The following is a 20,141-nucleotide window of genomic DNA, read 5'->3' on the forward strand; positions in this document are numbered from 1 at the left end:
CCATGCCTGGGTGGCAGAGAAGACTTTGGAGGAGGCATTGCCTCCAAGCCCTGGCACAGAGCCTGAGCACCTAAAATAGAGATTGGGCACAGGGCTGGGAGGGATCATGACCTCCCAGGACCTAGTTGGGGCATAGATGAGGCAGTGGGCAAGGTCCAGAGGCCCACAGGAAGCAAGGACTCCTTCTGCCATGGGCTGCACCTACTGCCCTCAGAATAGGGCCTGTCAGCCAGGTGCTGGCACCAACTCCTAGTGCCTGGCAGAGCCCTAGCATGGATGCCAAATACAGGGTGCCAGACACGGGGGTGGACAGGATGGGGGGCCGCTGGGCCACACACAAACACAGATCTTCATATATACAGGCAGGGAAATGCACCCACACTCACATCACTTATTTTATACCCTGTGGAATCATGGGAGTAGGGCACTGATCACCTTGTCCTAGAGGCTGCCCTCACTGACTCCAGGCGTCCCCATTGGCCTGGCTCTAGGAGTATCTGTCTGAGGGTGGGCTGGAGGTAATGGGAGGCCTAGACACTTTCTGTGAGCCCCTGCCCCGGTCACACACACACACACACACACACACACACACACACACCTGCACTCCCACACACGTACACTTGTGTGGCAGAAGGAGGTGGGGTTGGTGCATCCCCAGGACTGGGCCCTGGAGGGAAGGAGGAAGGCGGGGCAAGAGACTCCCAAGAACCTGGGCAGTCATCTTGCTCCCCCCAGCCCCCGCCACAAGCCGGTTTTGTGACCGCAGGCGGCTTAGGTGTGAGCGCGCGTCAGGGCGTGTGTGTGCGCGAGGGACCTGCGGCCGCGCACAGCGTGGGAGTGCGGCGCGTGTGCCCGCTGCGGCTGCCGCCACAGGCCGGGTGAGGGCGGGCTGCTTCCCCGCGGTGTTCCGGCAGGCCGGGAGGCCGCTGCGGTCCTGTCAGTGTGGGAAGCCGATGGACGTTTGTGCGTGTCCTCAGGTGTCCGGAGCAAGTGTGAGCTGGATGTGCTCACCTGGGAACAGCGGCTCAGCGGCCCTGGGAGCATGGGGGAGGGGGTGGGGGGGCGAAGGGGTGAGCAGACGCAAGACACGAGGGCTACACCAACCGGCCCTGCTCCCGGCACGGTCCGCGGCTAGGCGGCTCCTCCTCTAGCAGCAACTTTGGGACTTTGTTCCGGCTTCTTAGAAAGCAGATCTGGCCGCGGGGGCGGGGCGGAGGGGGGGGCACCTGCCCGCAGGAGGGTGCGGGTGAGAAGTGGAGGAAAGCCCCGCCCCTTCCCCGCCTCCGCCCCGCCCTCTCCCCCGCCCCCGGGGCTCTTTATAAGCTCGGCCCGAGGGCGAACAGAGAAAGCGAGTATCCCTTCCGCCCTTGGCCGGTGTTCTGCTGCACCCCGCACCCCGCGCCCCGGCCCCCAAATCCCTCTCCCTGTTCCCCGGCCCGGCCCCCGCCCCGCCCCGGCCCAGCCCGGCCCAGCCGCCATGGAGCGCTGGCCTTGGCCGTCGGGCGGCGCCTGGCTGCTCGTGGCGGCCCGCGCGCTGCTGCAGCTGCTGCGCGCAGACCTGCGTCTGGGCCGCCCGCTGCTGGCGGCGCTGGCGCTGCTGGCTGCGCTCGACTGGCTGTGCCAGCGCCTGCTGCCCCCGCCGGCCGCACTCGCCGTGCTGGCCGCAGCCGGCTGGATCGCGTTGTCCCGCCTGGCGCGCCCGCCGCGCCTGCCCGTGGCCACTCGCGCGGTGCTCATCACCGGTGAGTGCGCGGAGCGCGGGGACTCCAGGCTCGAGGGCGGGACCAGACACCCAGAGGGCTCCCCATGAGCACGCCAAAGCAAGGCGGGACCCCAGCACAGGAATGGGAGTGTCGCCCTTACTTGGGTGCCGGGAGTGAGCCAAGTAGGAAGCGCAAGGCACCTCCCTAAGTCCGGGTTAACTACCTGCCGCTGTGGAGAGTGTTGGAGGGAAAATGAGGCCGGGAGTGGGCAGGTGCGCAGGGACAACTGCTGGATGAGAATGACGGAACCTCCTGGAGTCTGGGGTCCAGGCTCTGGACGGGGGCGTGCACTGAGGGACTTCAGAGGATGGTCACCCCTCCAACTCTGCCTAATATCCCCACGTGGGACGCCCCATCTCCTCTTCCCCGGGATCAGAGGAAGGCGCTTAGATGAGGAGCTGGGGCACCCATCCCCCAGTTGGCTGGGATCCTTGGACTCCAGAAAAGGTTGAGGTCACCATGAGGGGCATGTGGGCATTCAGCTGCCTCTCAGAACGCGTCACCCACCCCCAAACTGCTGAGGTAGCCGTCCAGAGTCTGCAACCAGCACCCCACCCCACATTCCTCCTGGTCTTCAGTGCCCAGGAAGGAGGTCTTGGAGAGCTGTACTCAGGTGCCTCTGGGCCTGGCGGAGTTCCCTTTGTCTGGAGCAGGGAATAAATCTGTCACCAGAAGGGGGGGGGGGGCACTGAGGCCCAGCCGGAAGTGGGGAGGGGTAGAAAGGCCAGGGGGCACTGGCTCCGTTGTACAGGGGGAGGTGCAGCCTAGTTCTCCCCCAGCCCCCATGGCTTTGGACAGGTTCTCAGAGCTCTGCCCTTACATTGGGCCCTGGACTGGGGGCTGCCTCTAGACTGGCTTCTCAGAAGCTCGGTCCAGTAGGAGGCCCTGCATGATCAGATGGACCTGGGAGAACTTCCCAGAGGCCATCCTTGACCTGGGCCTGGGAGGATGAGTGAAGATAGGTGGAGTGTGAAAGGTGTTTTGGATCAAAGTGTGGGTGTGGGACAAAGGTTTGAGACAGGAATGAGCGTGGCCTCGTAGGGGACAGTCAGTAACCAGCCTGGCTGCTGGAATGTAGTGGGATATGAAGTTCTTTCCTCAGAAGAGGCCTTGAATGCCAGGCAAGAAGCCAGACTGCTGAGGTAGGTGGGAATAAGGATGGCATGAGGGCTTTTGGGCTTCAGCAAGAGGGTAGAGTTAAAGCAGGGTTCAGGCTGGATTTGTGAGACCTGAGTTCAGGGTACAGTATGAAATTTCAGGGGATTGAGGAAGGAAAGATACAGACCTTCCTGGTATGAAGCAGGAACTAGGTTGTGAGCTCTGCTCCCACGGACGGGGCAGCTCCCCTCCTGCCTTCTAATTTGTGAGCTGCCTCAACAGGACCCGGGCTATCTGCTGGTACTAGTGACCCAGTGGGCAGTCTTTCCTGAGATCTCCCCTAGGCCTTCATGCTGCTGCTACTTCTCCTTGCCTTGAGACTGAGAGTGAGGGGAGAGCTGGGATGCCATCTGGCTGTAAAGCCCCACGATGGGAGAGGGGAAGAGTACTGCCCAGCCCACTCCAGCTTCTCTGCGGTTTCCTCTCTCACCACCTGACTGCAAGACAAAGAGGTGACCAGGCCCAGCCTCACCAGCCAGAAACAGTGTCTTGAGCCTGCCAGAGCTGCCTGAGAATGCCACTGAAAACCACTGCCCAAGGCCACTCCAAGAGCTCAGCCCTGGGGTCAGAGTTTGGGCCGAGTGGCTGAGTGCCTTGTGTGCACATCTGTGCACCGATGGTGGCAGGGGGTCTCATGGGTGCAAACCCCTGTGTGAATATGCAGGCAGGTTGGAGGTCTGTACAGGTGTCTGTGTGGGGACAGGTGAACAAGAGGGTATGCACGGCATGGGTGACTGTTGGGACCGCAGAGCTGAGGCTCTGGAAGTCCTCCGTTTCCCTGTGAAGGGCCTGTCTGCTCTGGGAGCGAGCTTAGGCGAGTGGACATACATGTGCTCACTTGCCTCCCCCAGCCACACTGGCCCTGGGAGGACCCGTCAGCCCAGGGCTGTCTGCAGTCCCCCAGCCACCCACACAAAGCCCAGCTCACAGCCCCCTGCCCGGCTTTGTTCTCTGCCTCCGCAGAGGGGGCAGGGCTGAGGTGGGGAGGGCTTCCCGTCCCAGAGCATCCAGATTTGGGGAAGTGGGGCTTCTGTGAAGCTTCTGCTCAGCAGGACCACCAGGGAGGCAGGCTTCAGAGAGCCTCATGGGCCTCTCCCTCCCCTTGCTGGCTGCCCACGGAGCCAGGATCAGAATGGGAACAATTGAGGAAGGGGGCATTGCTTATCAGACCCCCACTCTGGCTCTGCCTGGTGGTTCTTCTTTCTACATACCAAAGACAGGAAATTAAGTCTCCAAAGTGGTAGCTAACCTCAGGTCACACTTGTTGGGTGTGGGAAGGGATTCAAATGTAGGTCTGTTCTCTTCCCCACCCATCATCTTGCCTGTCCTGGGGGCAAGTGGTCTGAGTCTCAGAGAATGCCCCGCTGTTGCCACAGATTGGAATTCCAAGAGCAGGGGTCAAGGGTGAGGTGGGGATGGGCCTCCAGCTTGCCTAGAGCCTGGAACAATAGTAGGGATGTTGGCAGGGAAGGGAGGTGGGGCTCAGGTTGTGATGACGGGAGCTGAGAGCTTGGGCTTCATCCCGAGGAAGGGCGGGGGGTGAGGGCGTTGCAGGGGGGCACCTGGAAAGGTTTTCAGCCACAGCGTGATATTGTCATTTTTGGAAAGATCCCTCTGGCTGCTTAGGTAGAGAATGGATTCAAGGGGGCAAGATGGGACAGGACCAAAGATGGGACTGTTTCCTAGGCCAGGTAAGAGGAAGAAGCCTGGGCAAGGGCAGCGAGCAAGGGAGGGAGGCTGTGCTACTGCACACGCAAGCTGAGGCCTGAGAGCAAAGCAGGCAGGACCTCGGGGCTGAGACTGGGTCTCCCACTGACCTCCAGAAGTCCTGGCCTTCCTCTTTGTTGGCTAAGTGACTTTGGGAAGCAACTTCACATTCCTAGGTCTGTGTCCTCATCTATAAAGTGGAAATCGTAAGCCATGTTTGGGGTAGCTCTGGGGAGTCAGGGTGTTGGCAGCTGTGAGAGAGCTGGTGCGCAGGTGCTCAGCCAGAGGGCCGAAACCTGCAGTGGCAGACCTGGGAAAGGAGGGAGGGCTACTGATTGCTGGAAGATTGGATATCCAGGGGCCTGGATCCTGTCCGGACCCTGGTGATCCCAGAGTTGTCTCAGGCCAGACTAAGCCACAGGGGGAGTTCACTGGCTGCCCTGCCCTGGCCAGGCTGTGACTCTGGTTTTGGCAAGGAGACGGCCAAGAAGCTAGATGCCATGGGCTTCACGGTGCTGGCCACTGTGTTGGAGTTGGATGGCCCCGGTGCCCTAGAGCTGCGTGCCAGCTGTTCTCCTCGCCTAAGGCTGCTGCAGATGGACCTGACCAAGCCAGCAGACATCAGCCGAGCACTGGAGTTCACAAAGGCCCACACCACCAGCACAGGTCTGTGGCCATAGATCCCCCAGGAGAGGGTGTGCTTGGGTGGGAGTGAATGGGCAGAGATTAGGGGTTTGCTGCTGGCCTGACCCAGAGCTTCCTCCTTTCTTTCGCCCCCTTCTCCATGCCCTCAGGCTTGTGGGGCCTGGTCAACAATGCAGGCCACAATGACGTAGTGGCCGATGTGGAGCTGTCTCCAGTGGCCACATTCCGCAGCTGCATGGAGGTGAATTTCTTCGGTGCCCTTGAGCTGACCAAGGGTCTCTTGCCACTGCTGCGCCGTTCTAGGGGTCGCATTGTGACTGTGGGCAGCCCAGCAGGTGAGTGCCCTTCCCCGCTGGAGTAGAAAAGGTGCTGCTGCAGAGTGGGGAGGGATGTCAGAGCCTCTGGCCTGGGCTGGGCTGTTTCACTCCCAATCCATCCCCAGGAGACATGCCGTACCCCTGCTTGGCAGCCTATGGGACCTCTAAAGCAGCCATGGCGCTGCTCATGGACACATTCAGCTGTGAACTTCTGCCTTGGGGGGTCAAGGTCAGCGTCATCCAGCCTGGCTGCTTTAAGACAGGTGGGAGTCAGGTTTGGGATGGGGTATGTGGGTGTGGTCTTATCTGGGGGAGGATCGGGTCTGAGGAATGGGCATGGCTCTGGCTGGAAGCAGGGATCGGTCTGGGGGTAGATGGACCTGAGTCTGGCTTTGGCTTCCCTAACTGACCTCAGCCGGACCTTGCCACTCCTTCCCCCCCAGAGTCTGTGCGGAATGTGGGCCATTGGGAGAAGCGCAAGCAGCTGCTGCTGGCCAGCCTGCCCCGAGAGTTGCTCCAGGCCTACGGCGAGGACTACATCGAGCACTTACACGGGCAATTCCTGCATTCACTGCGCCTGGCGCTGCCAGACCTCAGCCCGGTTGTAGATGCCATCACCGACGCACTGCTGGCAGCTCAGCCGCGCCGCCGCTATTACCCGGGCCGTGGCCTGGGGCTCATGTACTTCATCCACTACTACCTGCCTGAGGGCCTGCGGCGCCGCTTCCTACAGACCTTCTTCATCAATCACTGTCTGCCCAGGGCACTGCGGCCTGGCCAGCCCGGCTCTACCCCAGCCCAGGATGCAGCCCAGGACCCAGACCCGGACCCAAACCCAGGCCCTTCCCCCATGGCAGCCCAATGACCAGTGCCCACAGATGGCCTAGCCGCTCCGGCAGAGGAGGTCCCACGAGCCCTTGGCCCTCTCCTGGGCATTGTGACCCCCAAGTCTGCCCTAGAGCCTCGCCTAAAGGACCCCAGCCCTACCCATTTGGTCAATGCCCCAGGCCAGGCCTGGTGAAGCTGAGGCTTCCCAATAAACCTCCAGGCCTCTCTACTGCTTCATGAGCCCACACAGACCCTTCTGGGCGCAAGGTTCCACCATGTAGCTGGGAGAACCCAGCTGGATGGGGAGTTTTGTGCAAGACTTAGCTGTAGACTTTGACAGGATCCCGCAGACAGTGCCTCTGCAAACGAAGGAGTGACTGGGTGGGGTGGGGACTCCCCCCCTCAGGATTTTTTTGAGGCACCAGTGCCTCAGTGCTGCAGTTCAAAGGGTGAATCCTGTTTCTTGACTGGCTCAAGAATTAGGGCCCTGACCACCCACCCAAAGCCCCCTTAGCCACAGGGAAGCTTCATACCCCACTTGCCCAACTGCCACCTTTTAAATACAGACAAATTTTTATTTCTCCTAGAATGGAAAGATGCTTTGTCAGGAGGGAGTGACTGCCTGGGTGACAGGCTGTGGCGGGGTGACAGACTGGGAACTGCCTAGGGAACCGCTGGTGGTTAGCATGGGCCTTGGCTCTGGGCACAGGTTCTGTGGCTCACACCTATCCCCCTTCATTGACTGGGGGCAGATCGTTTATCCACAGATTTGGGCTTCCTCATAGTGCAATGGGGATAGTGCCCCTGGCCTACGGCATAGTGGGGCTCAATGAGGCAAACAGGGAGGCCTGGGACCCTCCAGGGCCAGGACCCAACTCCACAGGCTTATCTGGGCCTCCAGTGACTTCCCCCACCCTGCAGAACCTGGCTGTCCAGGGAGAGGGCCAGCGAAGGAGGTAGAAAGCTTGGGGTGGGGGTGGGCTCAACAAGGGTGGCACCCAAGGGAAGCTGGGGTCTGGGAGAGGTACTGGGGCCCAAAGGAGACAGCAGACAGCTAGGCATAGAGAGGGCAGTTTATTGTCTCAGAGGGCCGAGCTGAGGGACGGGGTTGCAGAGCTATTTCCCCTATGCCTCAAGGACACACACTCTGTCGTTCCTCCGGGGCCAACCACTGAGGGAAGAGGAGGCTCACACTGCCCCAGGGGTTCTCAGGGAAGGACACAAAGTGACTACATGCTTCTCAGACATGTCAGTGGCTGTAAACAGAGGGCTGAGGGAGCCTGGGGAGGGGGGGTTGGTCCATCCTTGGTAGGGGGAGTAGGTGCCCAGCCCCTTTTCAGGCCCAAGAGCCATCTCAGAGAGGGTCAGGAAAACTGAAAGTCACTAGGACAATGTGCTACCCCCCAGGGCAGGCATGTGAACCACGGGCTTTGTCACAGCACACGCAGACACACACTTGTGGGGAGCCTTGGGCCAGGGCGCTAGAAGATGGGGATGTAGTTGTCGATCTTGGCGCGGTGGCGCTGGGCAATGCACTCAGCGATCCACACAATGTTGCGACACTCTTGCTCCTTGAGCTTCACAAAGGCGTAGAAGATACCAAAGTGGAACTGGTTCAGGAACGCTAACTTGTTCAGTTTCACCTGTCGACAGAAGCAGGCATGGTGTGCAGGTTAGGCCTGGGCCACCAACCCCTCCCTACGACGGGCAGGGGAGCAACCCCTCACCTCATGCTCAAAGAATCGGTCCTCCAGGGTCTTGTCTCCAGGGTTGCTGCCTGCGCCCTCGAAGAGCAGCTTGTACTCCTGGCCCAGGGGAGGGACGGACAGCATGAGCGTGAGGGCGCTGCTGGGAGTGGGGTGAGGATGGAGAGGCCAGTATGCCCATCATCCTGTAGCCAGGACACTCACCGGGTAGTAGTCGGCCACACTCTTCACCTGCTCATAGTCGTCAGCCCGAGCCAGCTGGGCCAGGCCCTCCGGGTACAGCCTCCCGCAGTGCGGAAAGAGCTTGGCACGGTCCTCCTTGGACAGCTCTGTGTCGAACGAGTTGATGGTGATGATGAAGGCTCGTCGGTCGGCTTCAAACTGTGGGGCCGGTGCACAAGCAGGGGGAGGGGGAGGGGGCAGTTGCCAGTCAGCTGGCAGGGCTTCCCCCAGGCCCGGGGTTCCAGGGACCGGCAGGTGGGAGGGTGGGCAGGCACTCACCTCCAGGATGGGGCACATGGCATCGGCCGTGGTCCCGCCCAGTAAGGTGCAGAACTTGTAGAAGGACTCCAGGTAGGCCTGTGCAGAGCAGGGGGCTTGCTCAACCCAGGGAGGAAACTGGGAACTAGGGGATTTGCCAGGCCTCTTCCTCACAATTCCCTCCTTCCCTCCCCAGTCCCTTGCATGGTGAGTCCAAACATCACACTGACGGATTGGCCAGGGCGGCCCCCATGTCAGGGCTTCAGAAACATCCACAAATTCCAACTGTTAGTCAGGTGGCCTGCGCCTCTCTGCACCCAGGAGTGACAGCGATTTTTGGCCGACTGTCTGCTTCGTGGTGCACTGCCCCCCCCACACCCCTACACTGTCATCCCACAGGAGGCCAGTCTCAGAGAGGGGCTCTGTATGCCCCCAGCTGTGCTGCCTGCCATTCCCCCAAACTCCCCTCCTCAGCCTCAGAAAACCATATCTTGATGGGCTTAGTGAAGGAAGGTTACTCCTGAGAGTTCATGGAGGTAGTCTGGTCTGGGTGCTGTGGCCCCTCCTGGCACTCCACCTCACAGAACTCCTACCCCTCAGGTAGCTCCAGGCATCAGGAAGCAGGAAGCAAATTGTCAGCCCCACTCCTGCTGAGGGATGGTTATTGCCTGCACAGACGTCAGCCCTGCAGTGCAATGGCTGGACACATGGGCTGTGGTGGGAATGAGCATTTCCTGCCCAGGCAAATTGGATCTGCTGAGCATAAGGAAAGGACAGGTCGGCTCAGGCCCTCTGTTCCCTTGCAGCACTCACTCATAAAACCAACCAGGCACATGTCAAGAGGGTAATGGTCTTGCGTTCCCCGCCCTGAAGCTCCCTTCACTCAGATCCTCCTGGGTCCCTTCTGGTGGCATGGTCACAGGGACTCTGGCTCCACAGGCTAGAGATTATTCTTCAGGGTTGAGGGTGACAGCTGGGAGGCCTGGAAAGCTTTCGGCACCGAGGTCTGCCCTCCAAGGTTCAGAGACCTTTCCACCCACCACCAGCTGCTCCAAGGAGGTGAGATGAGACCCAGGAGTCCATGAGCACAGGCAAAGCCTGGCCAGCAGCAGTGGGCAAGCTGGGCTCGGGAGGAGGCCCGTGGTGACCACTGGGGTCACAGGAAACAGAAGTCTAGGACAGGTCAGGGGGCCAGAGGCTTGAAAGGAGAGAGTGGACCCCAGCACAGCAGATCCCCAAGAATCAGAGGGCTTGGGTGGCAGAAACCTTTGCCAGTCCTACCATGGCTTGGTGGTAGTTTAGTCCCTCTACAACTGTCCCCAGCCACTTTTCTCCCCACAGCCAACCAAACTTGCTGTCCCCAAATCTCCAGGCTTGCCCCAGGGGGGCCTGCAGTTCCAAACTGCAGCCACCAGCCTCTCCCCAGCCATACCGGTCCCTGGAAAGGCTGACCCAGGGTCGGGGGAGATGATGGGAGAGACCCAGACTCTCTTCTGGAAGCTAGGGCAGCTGAAGAAACTGGCAAGACCCCAAAGGCCCAGGTACCAAGGTGACCTCCCTACCCCCTCCCTGTCCCCTGCAGCCTGCCAGCCATGGCTGCTACACCAGCTGCCTACAGTTCCCACCCGCCAGGCGGTTGAGGGTCCGTCTAATCTCCCATCTGTGGCCACTGGGCTGGGACATTGCCTGCGAGCGGGCGGTCCTGGCATGGCGCCCTCAGCCTTGGATCAGTGTTTATGAGCTGGTGCCCGAGCAGCCCTCACCAGTGACTCCAGCTAGAACCAGTCAGGCCCGGTGAGGGTGTGGGTGAGGCTGGGGGGACAGCCGCACCCCTCACCCAGTCTCAGGGCAGGGATCCCAGCAGCAGGCCAGCTGGGCGGGCAGGAGCACTCAGATGGTGTGCGCGCACACAGCCTCGGCTGACTGCCTGGCCCGCCTCCCTGTTAGCAGGGCAGATGAGAGCACGTGCTGTGCGAACAGGCTGAGCCAGGTGTGATCCAGGGCTGCCAAAGTCTAGAAAGTGGCTTCAGGCAACCCACCTGCCTCTCTGAGCCCCCAGTTTCCGCATCTTACCAGTGTGGATAGTAATGCCCACCTACCTCCTGGGGCGGTCCTGACGATTAAAGTCGTCGGCAATCTTCCTACCTTAGTCTCACGTCTCTGCTCTGTCCTCCCCATTGTTGCCAGAGGGGCCTTTCTGATGATACTCTGCCCCGTTGCAAACCTTCACTGGCTGACCCCGTCCGCAGGATACAGTTCAAACTCTAGCCTGGCACTCCAGGCCCTGGGTGACTAGATCCTGTGTCTCCCTCTTTTTCCAGACCTGTGTCCTGCTATCCATCTGAAACCTGCACTTCCACAGCAAACTGCCTGCCACTTGGCCCACGTTCCATGCTTGCTTCTGCATGTGCTGCTCCCCTGCCTACACCCCTGCAACCTACAAGCAGGCTCCTCACCTACCCCCAGAGCCTCCCTTGCACTCTAGCCCAGATTCCTGGAGGGAGACTGGAGGGCCTGGGCTCAAGCGGCAGCCGAGTGTTGGCCCCCTAGCTCCAACCCAGGCAGGAGAAGACCTTCACGGTAAAGATCTGACAGACAGATGTTCTCAGGGTTAGGTCAGCAGGACTCTTGGCCTGGGCTACCACGTCGGAGCCTGCCTACTGCTGATCCATGTTCCTGGCTGCAGCCCATCAGGGGTCCTGGCACCACAGCTCAGCGCCTCACTACGGCCAGAGCCCAGTCTGTCCCAAATGGCCTTCACTGGTCCCTGGCCAGCCCCCTGCCTTGGCTCCCAGCCCTGGTCCTAGCCTCTCAGGCCAGCGCAGTGCAACCCCATGAATCCCAAGCTCACTCTATCTCCAGCGGTCACCAACCTGTGCTATAGCCTGGGGGGAAGCAGAAGGTGGGTTGGGGATGCGGATGCTGGGACATGACACTGGTTCTAGGCCTGAGAAGGACGTGGTGACCTGGCTACACCTGGCTGGGTCCCTCCCTCCACCATAACTGAGCACACTGTTGCCTCTGCTCAAAGCCTGCCCTTGCTGGCAACAGTCCAGGCGGGGTAAACCTGAACGCTATGGCCTGGGTGGCAGCCCATGACCCTCTTGGATGCAGGGCGGGGGGGCGGCCATCCAGGAGCCAGCTCTGACAGGCCAGGCACTCCTGCTGATCTTATCAGGGCCTGCCGCAGGCGCCACGAGACGGAGAACCTGTTCCATGCAGCCTGCGCCCATCGCGGGAGCCAGCGAGGGAGTGCAGAAGGCCCTAGGACAGGAGCCTGGTGCAGCTGCACGCTGTCCCGGCACCCCACCTAAACCACCCGCCCGCCACGCCAGGGGCCCCCGCCCAGAGGCCAGGCCCCACCACCGGCGAGGGCGCTACCTTGTAGAGTGTGTTGCGGATGATCTCGATGTTCATCTCATCAAGGTCCTGCTCTGAAATGCAGTCCTGGAAAAAGGCCGCTGGGGAAGAAAGATGTGGGGGTGAGGGTGGGTGACTGGACTCAGCCTAGGCAAGAATCCAGCTGTTGTTCAGCCACCCTGCAGGGCACAGAGGGCTCCTGCCACAAGGCCCAGCTGGCTGGGGGTTGGGGGCCTCCCAGCCCAGCCTGGGCGATTGCCTTGGAAGTGGCAGAAGCAATACTTGGGGCCATGTGCACTGACCTGAGCTTCTCCTGCATCCTTACTCCTAAAACTGATTTATAAGGGAGGCGGCCAGCCATAACATGATCTAATCGCCTCTGGGGCAGACCCAAGCTCAGACCATGCCAAAGACAGACTTGCATAAGAGGCCATGACATCCTCCTTCCTTAAGGGGCAGCTGTGGATTTGGGGCCTGATGCCCACAGATCTGCAACCCCCAGGAGGGCCTCAGGCCCACATTTGGAAAACCAGCCTCCTTCTCTTTCAGACAAGGAATGAGCTGGGCGGGCATAGACCAGTGACCCAGAGGGCCACTGTTGGGCTGAAAGTGGAGGCCAGAGCAGGACAGAACCCCCTCCCCTGACAGGGGCCCTAGTCTGTCTCTTCTTTAAAGATGGAGAAACTGAGAAGCCACAAACAGCCCAGAACTAGCTCAGAGTTACTGGGAGAGCCTATGGCAGATATGCCCAGCAAGCAGTGCTCAGGCCTCTTAGCACAGAAACAAGTGCAGCTTAGAACCCACTGGTTTAACCCTGGAGGCTTCCTGGAGGTGGTGCCCTGGGGACTAGGATTGTGGCTATGAGGGCACTAGCTGGGGACAGCCTTAGTGCCTTCTCCCCAGCCTCCAAGACAGGCAGGAGCCAGCACTGCCTAGGTGGGGCCCAGCAGGAAGCTCCCAGTTCCCCTTCCTTTCTCGGCCTCTGACACGAACCCTGCATCCTGCCGGACACTGCCTGACCTGGCCCCTGGGACCTGCTCTGTGGAGGCCAGTGAAGCTATTTGCTTCCCTCCTCTGCCTCACAGGCAGCCAGCCACTCCAGCCCCACTTGGGGCCACAGTCGAGCACAGTTCGAGCTCCCAAGACTCTGAGGGACCCGGGCCTCTCCCCTCTCCATGAGCTCAGCCCTTCTCTGCATCCTGACAAATTGGCCAGTTTCACCAAGTTACAATGCTCCGAGTCAGGCCCTGGGGGTAGCCTGCCTGGCCCAGCAAGAGCAACAGGAAAGGGGCAGAAAGAGGGTGAGAGAATGGGAGGGAAGTTGAGGGCAAGATAAAGGTAAGCAGCAGGGGGCAGGCCTCCCCTTCTGGCTCAGTATCAGCCCCCCCCAGGCGTCCTCCACAAGAACCCCCCAAGGAGGTGCTGCCCCCCTCCTCCCCCTCCGCCCCAGGGGCTCACCCAGGGGCGTGTCCACCAGAATGGCATTGTAGAGCTCGGCAGGTGTCTGCGCAATGTTCACGGCCTCCATCTGCTCAAAGCTGCCTAGCGGGTGGCACTTGGGCACAAGTTCGGCGATAGAGCGCTGGTGCAGCGTGCCCGTGATGAGCAGGATGACGTTGTCAATCATGTAGCTGTAGCTGCGGGAGGCACACAACAGCAGGGAAGTCTGTCAGGGAGGGGGGTTTGCAAGTCCTAGTCCAGCACTGTGCCCTGCCCCCACCCCGCACAACCCCCCTCCACCCCTCCGTGGTGATGCCGCCTCGAGGGCACTGAAGACCAGCACCACTGGCTCACCTCCCTGCCCGGGTGCACCCCTATACTCCAGCGCCAAGAGTCCGGGACACACATGGCCCCTCCCTTGGGGGGTGGCACAGATGCGCGCCCCTTCAGTGGCTGAGAACAGGTAACTACCCCACGGTGCGAACAGTTCCAGCAGGGCACAAGGAGGGGGCTGCAAGGCCAGCCTGGTGGATGAAAGAACTGGGAGATGAAAGTGTGTTCTGGGAAGAGGGAACAGTGTGTGCAAAGGCCTGGAGGCATTCACCGAGTGCCTGCCGCATTCGAGGAACTGAGCACAGTTCAGGGTTGGCAGAGGGAGGGAACCAGGGCAGTGCTGCCAGCAGGCTGGGGCCTGGACACTGGTACTCCAGGCCAGGCTGAGGGTTCTGACTGCATGTGGAGCACTAGGGATCCATGAGCAGGATGCGGGCAGGGAGTACACAGTCCCATTAGGGTCGGTCTGGCTGCTGGGTGGGGAAGGCTAGAGGGTGGATAGCAAGGGGAGGAAAGCCTGAGGAGTAGGGTGGGGAGAGACCAGAGAAGGAGGGAAGACCGGAAGGAGCCGTGGGAGTGCCCCTCTGGAGTAGGGCCCCAGGTCAGGGAGAGATGGAACAGGTAGATAGCTGCCCTGTGCAGCCCCACTCCAAAGGCAGGGCACCGCCTCCTCCTTAAGGCCAGAGGCCTAGGCCAGGTATCCACCCAGGAGGCCTGGAGGAGACCCAGAGGCCTGGAGGAGGGGCTCAGGTCATCCCAGGCTCCCCTGGCTCAATGCTCTGGAGAGCGCATGGGCAGCAGAGGGGGCTGTGGAGCTGGGGAGGGTGGGGCGCCCGGTTCAGACATGGCAAGGGGCACGCTCTGCTTCCGACCTTGTCTTAAATGCCATAAAGGAGCTGAGGCAGAGCTCTGTGTAGTCACCTATGTGGGGATGGGGTGAAGATGGGGGAAGGCCCCAGGCACAGTCAGGTGGCAGTAACCACATTTCTCCAGTGATGAACTCAGGGTACGGGGAGGGGAAGAGGCCTGGGGGGAGAGGCACCTGCAGGGTCAGAGCTGAGGTGGTGGTTGCCGCCCTCGGTGGGCACTGAGCACAGGCCTGGCCCTAGCTTCTGGGCGGCCCACAGTTAGGCCCCTGTCCTGGAAAAGTATTTTGAGCACCTAAGGCCAAAGCTGTCCACAGAAGCTCCCTGGTGGGCAGTGGCCCTAAATACCAAGAGAAGAAAGGGAAAGGGGTGGCCCAGGCCTCAACTCAGAGGGCCAGCCATGTGGGGAGCTCCCACAAGGCCCTCCAGGAAGGCTGCAGGAGGAAGAAGTCACAGCTCCTGTCCTGGCCTGACCCCCACTCCCCCTGCTTGCTGCACCCTCCCCCAGCTCCCACCCAGCCCAGCGCCCTGCTGCGACCTCTGCTCTCCTGGGCTTGGGGCCAGGCAGCTGCCCTCTCTCCGCCCCCGAACCGGCTGGGTCAGCGACAGGATGTGCACTGAGAAGAGACAGCCCCCCCCTTCTCAAACTGAGGGCTTCAGGCGGGGCCCATTTGTAGCTACAAGCCAAGAAGCCCAAATGGCCAGCCTTCTGCCCCTGACCTGACAGAGCTGGCAGAGCAGAGGGACTTCAGAGAAAGCTCGCTGGAGTTCTGTGCCTTGGCCTCCAGCCCAAGCCTGCATCCCCTCCACCCTGGACAGCATCCCTTGTTCCCAATGCCTCCAGAACCTCATGCAGCACAGTACCACGGGACTCCATGTCACCTCCCGCAGCCCCTACCGACACCCCATCCAGCCCCACTCCAGCCGTCCTGTGCCCCGAGACAGCCACAAAGATCCCCGCCCCCACCCTGAAGATGCTCTTCTACACTCTCACAACCCTTTGGACAGGGACAGGGAGATCATACTTCTTAGGCCTATATTATCCTATTGATATCACAACCACCAGCATCAGCAACTCCAGTGTCCAAAGAAGTAAGAGAGAGTACAGCACTCAGCCCCGCCACGCCACCGGGCAGATGAGCTCTATGTCCCCATTTCCTGGCGGTAGAGTCTTCCCACAGGGCTCTCCTCTGAGTCCCAGCCAGGCCCTGGCACTACACTCCCCATCTAGCCTTGTCTTCTCAGAGGGATCCGCACAAGCCAGTTTTCTTTCTCTAAACCTCCTCACTCCTTGTGTCCACAACTCGGGGAAACTGTTTATGTTGGGGATGGGCTGGGGTCAGGGCCCAAGGGAGGCACTGGTACTCCTCAGAGTCCTGGCTGGGACTCAGAGGAGAGCCCTGTGGGAAGACTCTACCGCCGGCTTTGTTGTTATCCCTCCAGTGATGTGGAACAGGCCAGCTATGATTCACGTTTCAGCCCTGACAGCAGACGTGGGGGCCAGTGGTAGCAGCCCCTAGCTACCCCCAGCCTCTCCTGCTAGAAGTCCTGGCTGGGCACCAAGGAAAATGCTGAGCCAATTAAGGGCCACTTATGATTACATATCCCCACCCCCTTCCAGGGCCCCTTTCTAACCCAGGCTAGGCCAGCCTTGGACAATCCTGTGCCAGGCCCGGCTCTTCCCTCTCCGAGTCAACTACAGGGTCGCTGCAGAAGCAGCCCCTGCTTTTCTCCCCCAGTGAGAGCCAGAATCATCTTTCCTGGGAGAAAAGAGGCAGAGTAGGCCTGGCAGAGATGGTGCTGGCGAGGCAGTCTGTTTCTCCCCCAAGGCCAAGGCCTTCAGCAGGCAGGGAAATCCTCCTCCTCCTCGCCTGGCTTCAGCAGCTGCCTCCCTGCCCCCAGAAAGCCACTCCACCAGTCCTCCCCTCGTTTGGCCTCGATAGGAGAGAATGAGGTTCCAGCTGGTCAGCGTCTCCCTCCAGAGGAAGACAGCTGGGGAGTGGACAGGCGGCTGCCCGCCAGGCCAAAGAGGCCCTTGTGGGGTGGGAGTGGGGAGTCTGTATTCCTCTGCCTCCCTCACCCTGAGCCTTTAAGACTCAGCTGGGGCCCACAGAAGTCTCGGGTTGGGGTTTAGGAAGCCCCTTCTTTCAAGAAGTCTTCAGAGCCCCTAGCCAAGCCCTGTCCCTCTGCTGTGCCCTTTGGCGCCACCTGCTGGAGACGCATGGCTTGCTTGCATGTTCTCATCTTGGCCCTGGGGGCTGGCCCGGCACTGGCGAGGAGGCCCCGATGGTTCGGTACCTCTGCCAGTCTGTCCATCTTACAGCTCCCAGCAGAGGCTGCTCATAAACAGTACTTGTGCTTGATCACATCAGAGTCCTGCACAGCTGCCCAGGGCAGCAAGTGAACAGAGATACCAAGTTGTGGCCTCAGCATACTACCTGTCAAGCCTCAGTTTCTCCTCTGCAATCAGGATAACTGAAACGCAGCCCACAGCAAAGCTAGTGAGGTCCTGACCTTATCATTAAAATCCCGCCCCTCCCCCAGAGGCCCAGCTGGGTCTTCCCACTTGACCTAAGCCTTCTGGGCCTTGAAGAGCTCCTGCATGCTCTCCCTCAGTCTCCGGAAAAGAGTGTCACTGCTGGCTCTCCCTCAAGGCAGAAGCCAGATCTAATGCAGGACCCAGCAACCATGGCAGGTCTGGAGCCCCAGCCTGTATAGACCCTGCTGGGACCCAAAAACAGTGGTTGTGGAAAAAGAGGGCTGGAGGGCCAGGATAGGGAGGTCTAACGTAATCTGATACCTCCGTGGCCCATGGTGTAGAAAGTTCTGGGCAGAAAGGCACGTATGCTAAAAGGCCCACGGGGCACTTGACCCCACCATCCTGGGACAAAGCCTCCTTCCAGCTACCCACTCCAGCTAGTGGCACTGAGGTCCCTGGTACGTAAGATTGGACCTCACCCCTCCCAGATGGTGGAGGTTACCATGCCCAGGCTCTGCCAGTGGGTACCTGGCTGCTGCTTACGGGGGATGGCACCCTCCAGGAGGCTCACTCATCTAAAGACAAAAGCCTCTGAGGCCCACCTGAGACTCCCCAGAGACCAGACTCGCCTCTCACAAGCAACTTTCCCAGCTACCCCTTCAGGATCTACTCTCCTATGGGAAGCTGTCATGCAATGGCCCAGATCAGATCGCCCTCCAGTGCCGAAAAAGCCTAATAGAGGCTCCCCCCCAAGTCACAAAGCAAGTTAATGGCTGGGTCCCAGAAAGGACCTTCAGTACGGTGACACATTACATTTATCGCCATCATATCGAGCTAAATCGTTTCAAGACTACATGACTGATGACAGCCTACTTCTCGGATTCTCGCTCGCTCAAGGCCTGTCTGCCCCACACCAGGCAGCTGCCTCTGCTCGGGCCACCTACTCTCCTGAGTGGCCTAACCCCCCCGATCCGGGAGTCCTCTTAATGCCGGAAAGCCTCCTGTGACCCTGGATCCATTTGTAGCAGCTGCCCACAGGCCTCTCCAGGAGCTGTCTACACCACCACTGGCACCCGTCCCACTGCATTCATACATCCCCTTCCCTCCTGGCGCTGGGCCTAGCCCAGAGCTGATACTGGTCATGTGTGTTGGCTGAAGGCTGGCTGGGATCTACAAAACCACTGGACACTGTCTTTCGCCATGGGAGGGCAGAAAAGGCCTTGACCACCTTTTAGCATACCTTCGTGACAAGGAACCCATCACCTCGTGGGGAATCCTGTTCCAGCCATCCAGGGGCAGCTCCGAAGGCAACTAAGAGACTCTGAGGGATGGAGCTAAGTTGATCTCTCATGGTGATCCCACCCTCCACCCCGGCTGGGCCCGCTTTGTCTGTGGGCAGTGATGGCACTGTTCCTTCAAGTATTCACGCTCAGGATGGAGCCACTAGCTGACAGCTTCCCTCTCTGGCGGAACCACACTCTCCTCTCCGGTGACTTTCCTCTGGACACCCCTAGGATTGAGGATCCATGCTCCAGCTGCTGAGACCACGTGTGGTTCCCTCAGTCCAGAAGCCCCCGCTCCTTCAATTTCTCCTTTAAACACCCTTCCCCTCAGCCACATAGCCCCCTCGTCAGAGAAGCCAGGTGTGAGTTCCCAGTCTGGGGCAGCTGCCCTGGACGGGCCCTGGCCCGACGGAAGGGATCCCTTCTTTCTGCAACACTGTGGGATGACCCAGAAAGGAGGAAGCAGAGGAGGTGCAGGGGAGGAGAAGAGCAGACAGGGAGGCAGGAGTGAAATGGCAGAGACGCCGTGAGAGGGAGGAGACTGCTGGAGGCTGAGGGCCGTGGCTCCTGATGAGGCCTGGAGACCTTGCTGCATAAAGGTCAGTAGTGACCTTGATCAGGGCCTTGTGGGAGAGTGATGGAAGGGCTGGGAGCAGACTGGAGACTCAAAGGATGGGCAGGGGTGGGGGCACAGGTGAGAGAACAGATAGTGAGTGTAAAAAGCGTAGGCCCCAGGAGATGGGTTTTTAATGGTGTAGACATCTGCGCTTGTTCAGATGTTGATGTGAAGAATCTGGAAGGGGAAGGTGGCTGTATAGACAGGCCAGTACAGGTGAGTGGCCACTCAGGGTCCAGGGAGTGGGGTGAGGGGACTCAGGACTCTGGCAGAAGGACCCAAGAGAAGAGGGAGCCTCTGCCTTCAGATCAGGGTTGTGGACACAGATGCGGTGCTGGGAGGTGACTGGTTTCTACCATCTCCGTGGAGGAGGAAGGTGGGCCATCTGCCCAGAGAGAAGGCTGGGGGCAGGAGAGGGGTGGTGGGTAAGATGGTGAGGTGGGGGCTGCAGGAGCTGGGTAGGGAGGGCAAACAGCCAGCTGGGCAAAGACAAGCCCAGGCCAGCTGTGAGCAGCACGTCTGGCAGCAGGGATCACCGCCCAAGGCCGGCTTCCCCAGTTTTGCTCCAGGCTGTGGAGGTGGGGGAGGGCGCCTCCAGGCCAGAGGCTGCTGGGATTCCTCCAGGGCTGGGGGGCTGCCAGCCAGGGCGGGACCAGAAGCCGGGCGGCCAAGAGAGCTGCGGATGCTGGCAGAAGAGTGCTCAAATGATGGACCAGGGAACCTCAGCTGGGAAGGGAGGAAAACGAAGACAGAAGGGGCAGCAGGGGAGGAAGCAAAGCCCTGTGTCCTGCTGAGTCCGGAACCCGCGTCCCACAAGGGACTGAGAGTGGGCTGGAGGGCCTGAAGACTGTGGGTAGAGAGGGGGGGCCTGACTCAGCGATTTTGGGGTGGAGCAGTTCCAGCAGTGACATGGCCTTGGGTAGCCATCCGTGGGGGTGGCTGAAGTGGAGAGCAGAAGAGCGGGTCACTGCAGATGACGAGGTCATGGAACGAGCAGCCACAGGCTCAGACAGGCTGACACGTGGCTGCTGAGCTCCTCCTGAGTGAGGGCAGGAGTGAGGAGATGGGAAGACTTCAGCCACGATCACCCATGAATGGAAGGGGCGGGGAAGTGACTGCCGGCCGCAGGATAGCGCTCGGCTGCTTTAAGCACACTTGGT

At 60.4% G+C, this 20,141-nt stretch overlaps 2 protein-coding genes across 2 annotated transcripts in view; one reads left to right on the plus strand and one right to left on the minus strand.

The window, feature by feature from the left end:
• The first annotated feature begins 1,477 nt into the window (after positions 1-1,477).
• Positions 1,478-6,643, plus strand: HSD11B2 (hydroxysteroid 11-beta dehydrogenase 2). Its single transcript, XM_040633450.1, has 5 exons — positions 1,478-1,742; positions 5,082-5,294; positions 5,423-5,608; positions 5,716-5,853; positions 6,034-6,643. Exons 1-5 carry the CDS (start codon positions 1,478-1,480, stop codon positions 6,453-6,455), a joined length of 1,224 nt encoding a protein of 407 aa, XP_040489384.1. The 3' UTR covers positions 6,456-6,643.
• Positions 6,644-7,473: 830 nt separating this feature from the next.
• Positions 7,474-20,141, minus strand: part of ATP6V0D1 (ATPase H+ transporting V0 subunit d1) — a 35,465-nt gene continuing 22,797 nt past the window's right edge. The window contains exons 3-8 of the mRNA XM_008702467.2: positions 13,423-13,601; positions 11,986-12,065; positions 8,626-8,703; positions 8,329-8,505; positions 8,146-8,223; positions 7,474-8,061 (exon numbers count right to left, since the gene is read on the minus strand). Of these exons, the coding sequence (XP_008700689.1) occupies positions 7,900-8,061; positions 8,146-8,223; positions 8,329-8,505; positions 8,626-8,703; positions 11,986-12,065; positions 13,423-13,601 (754 nt within the window). The 3' untranslated portion in view covers positions 7,474-7,899. The remainder of the gene's footprint in view (positions 8,062-8,145; positions 8,224-8,328; positions 8,506-8,625; positions 8,704-11,985; positions 12,066-13,422; positions 13,602-20,141) is intronic.

This window comes from Ursus maritimus, unplaced genomic scaffold, assembly GCF_017311325.1.
Source record: "Ursus maritimus isolate PB19 unplaced genomic scaffold, ASM1731132v1 scaffold_19, whole genome shotgun sequence".
Taxonomy (NCBI): domain Eukaryota; kingdom Metazoa; phylum Chordata; class Mammalia; order Carnivora; family Ursidae; genus Ursus; species Ursus maritimus.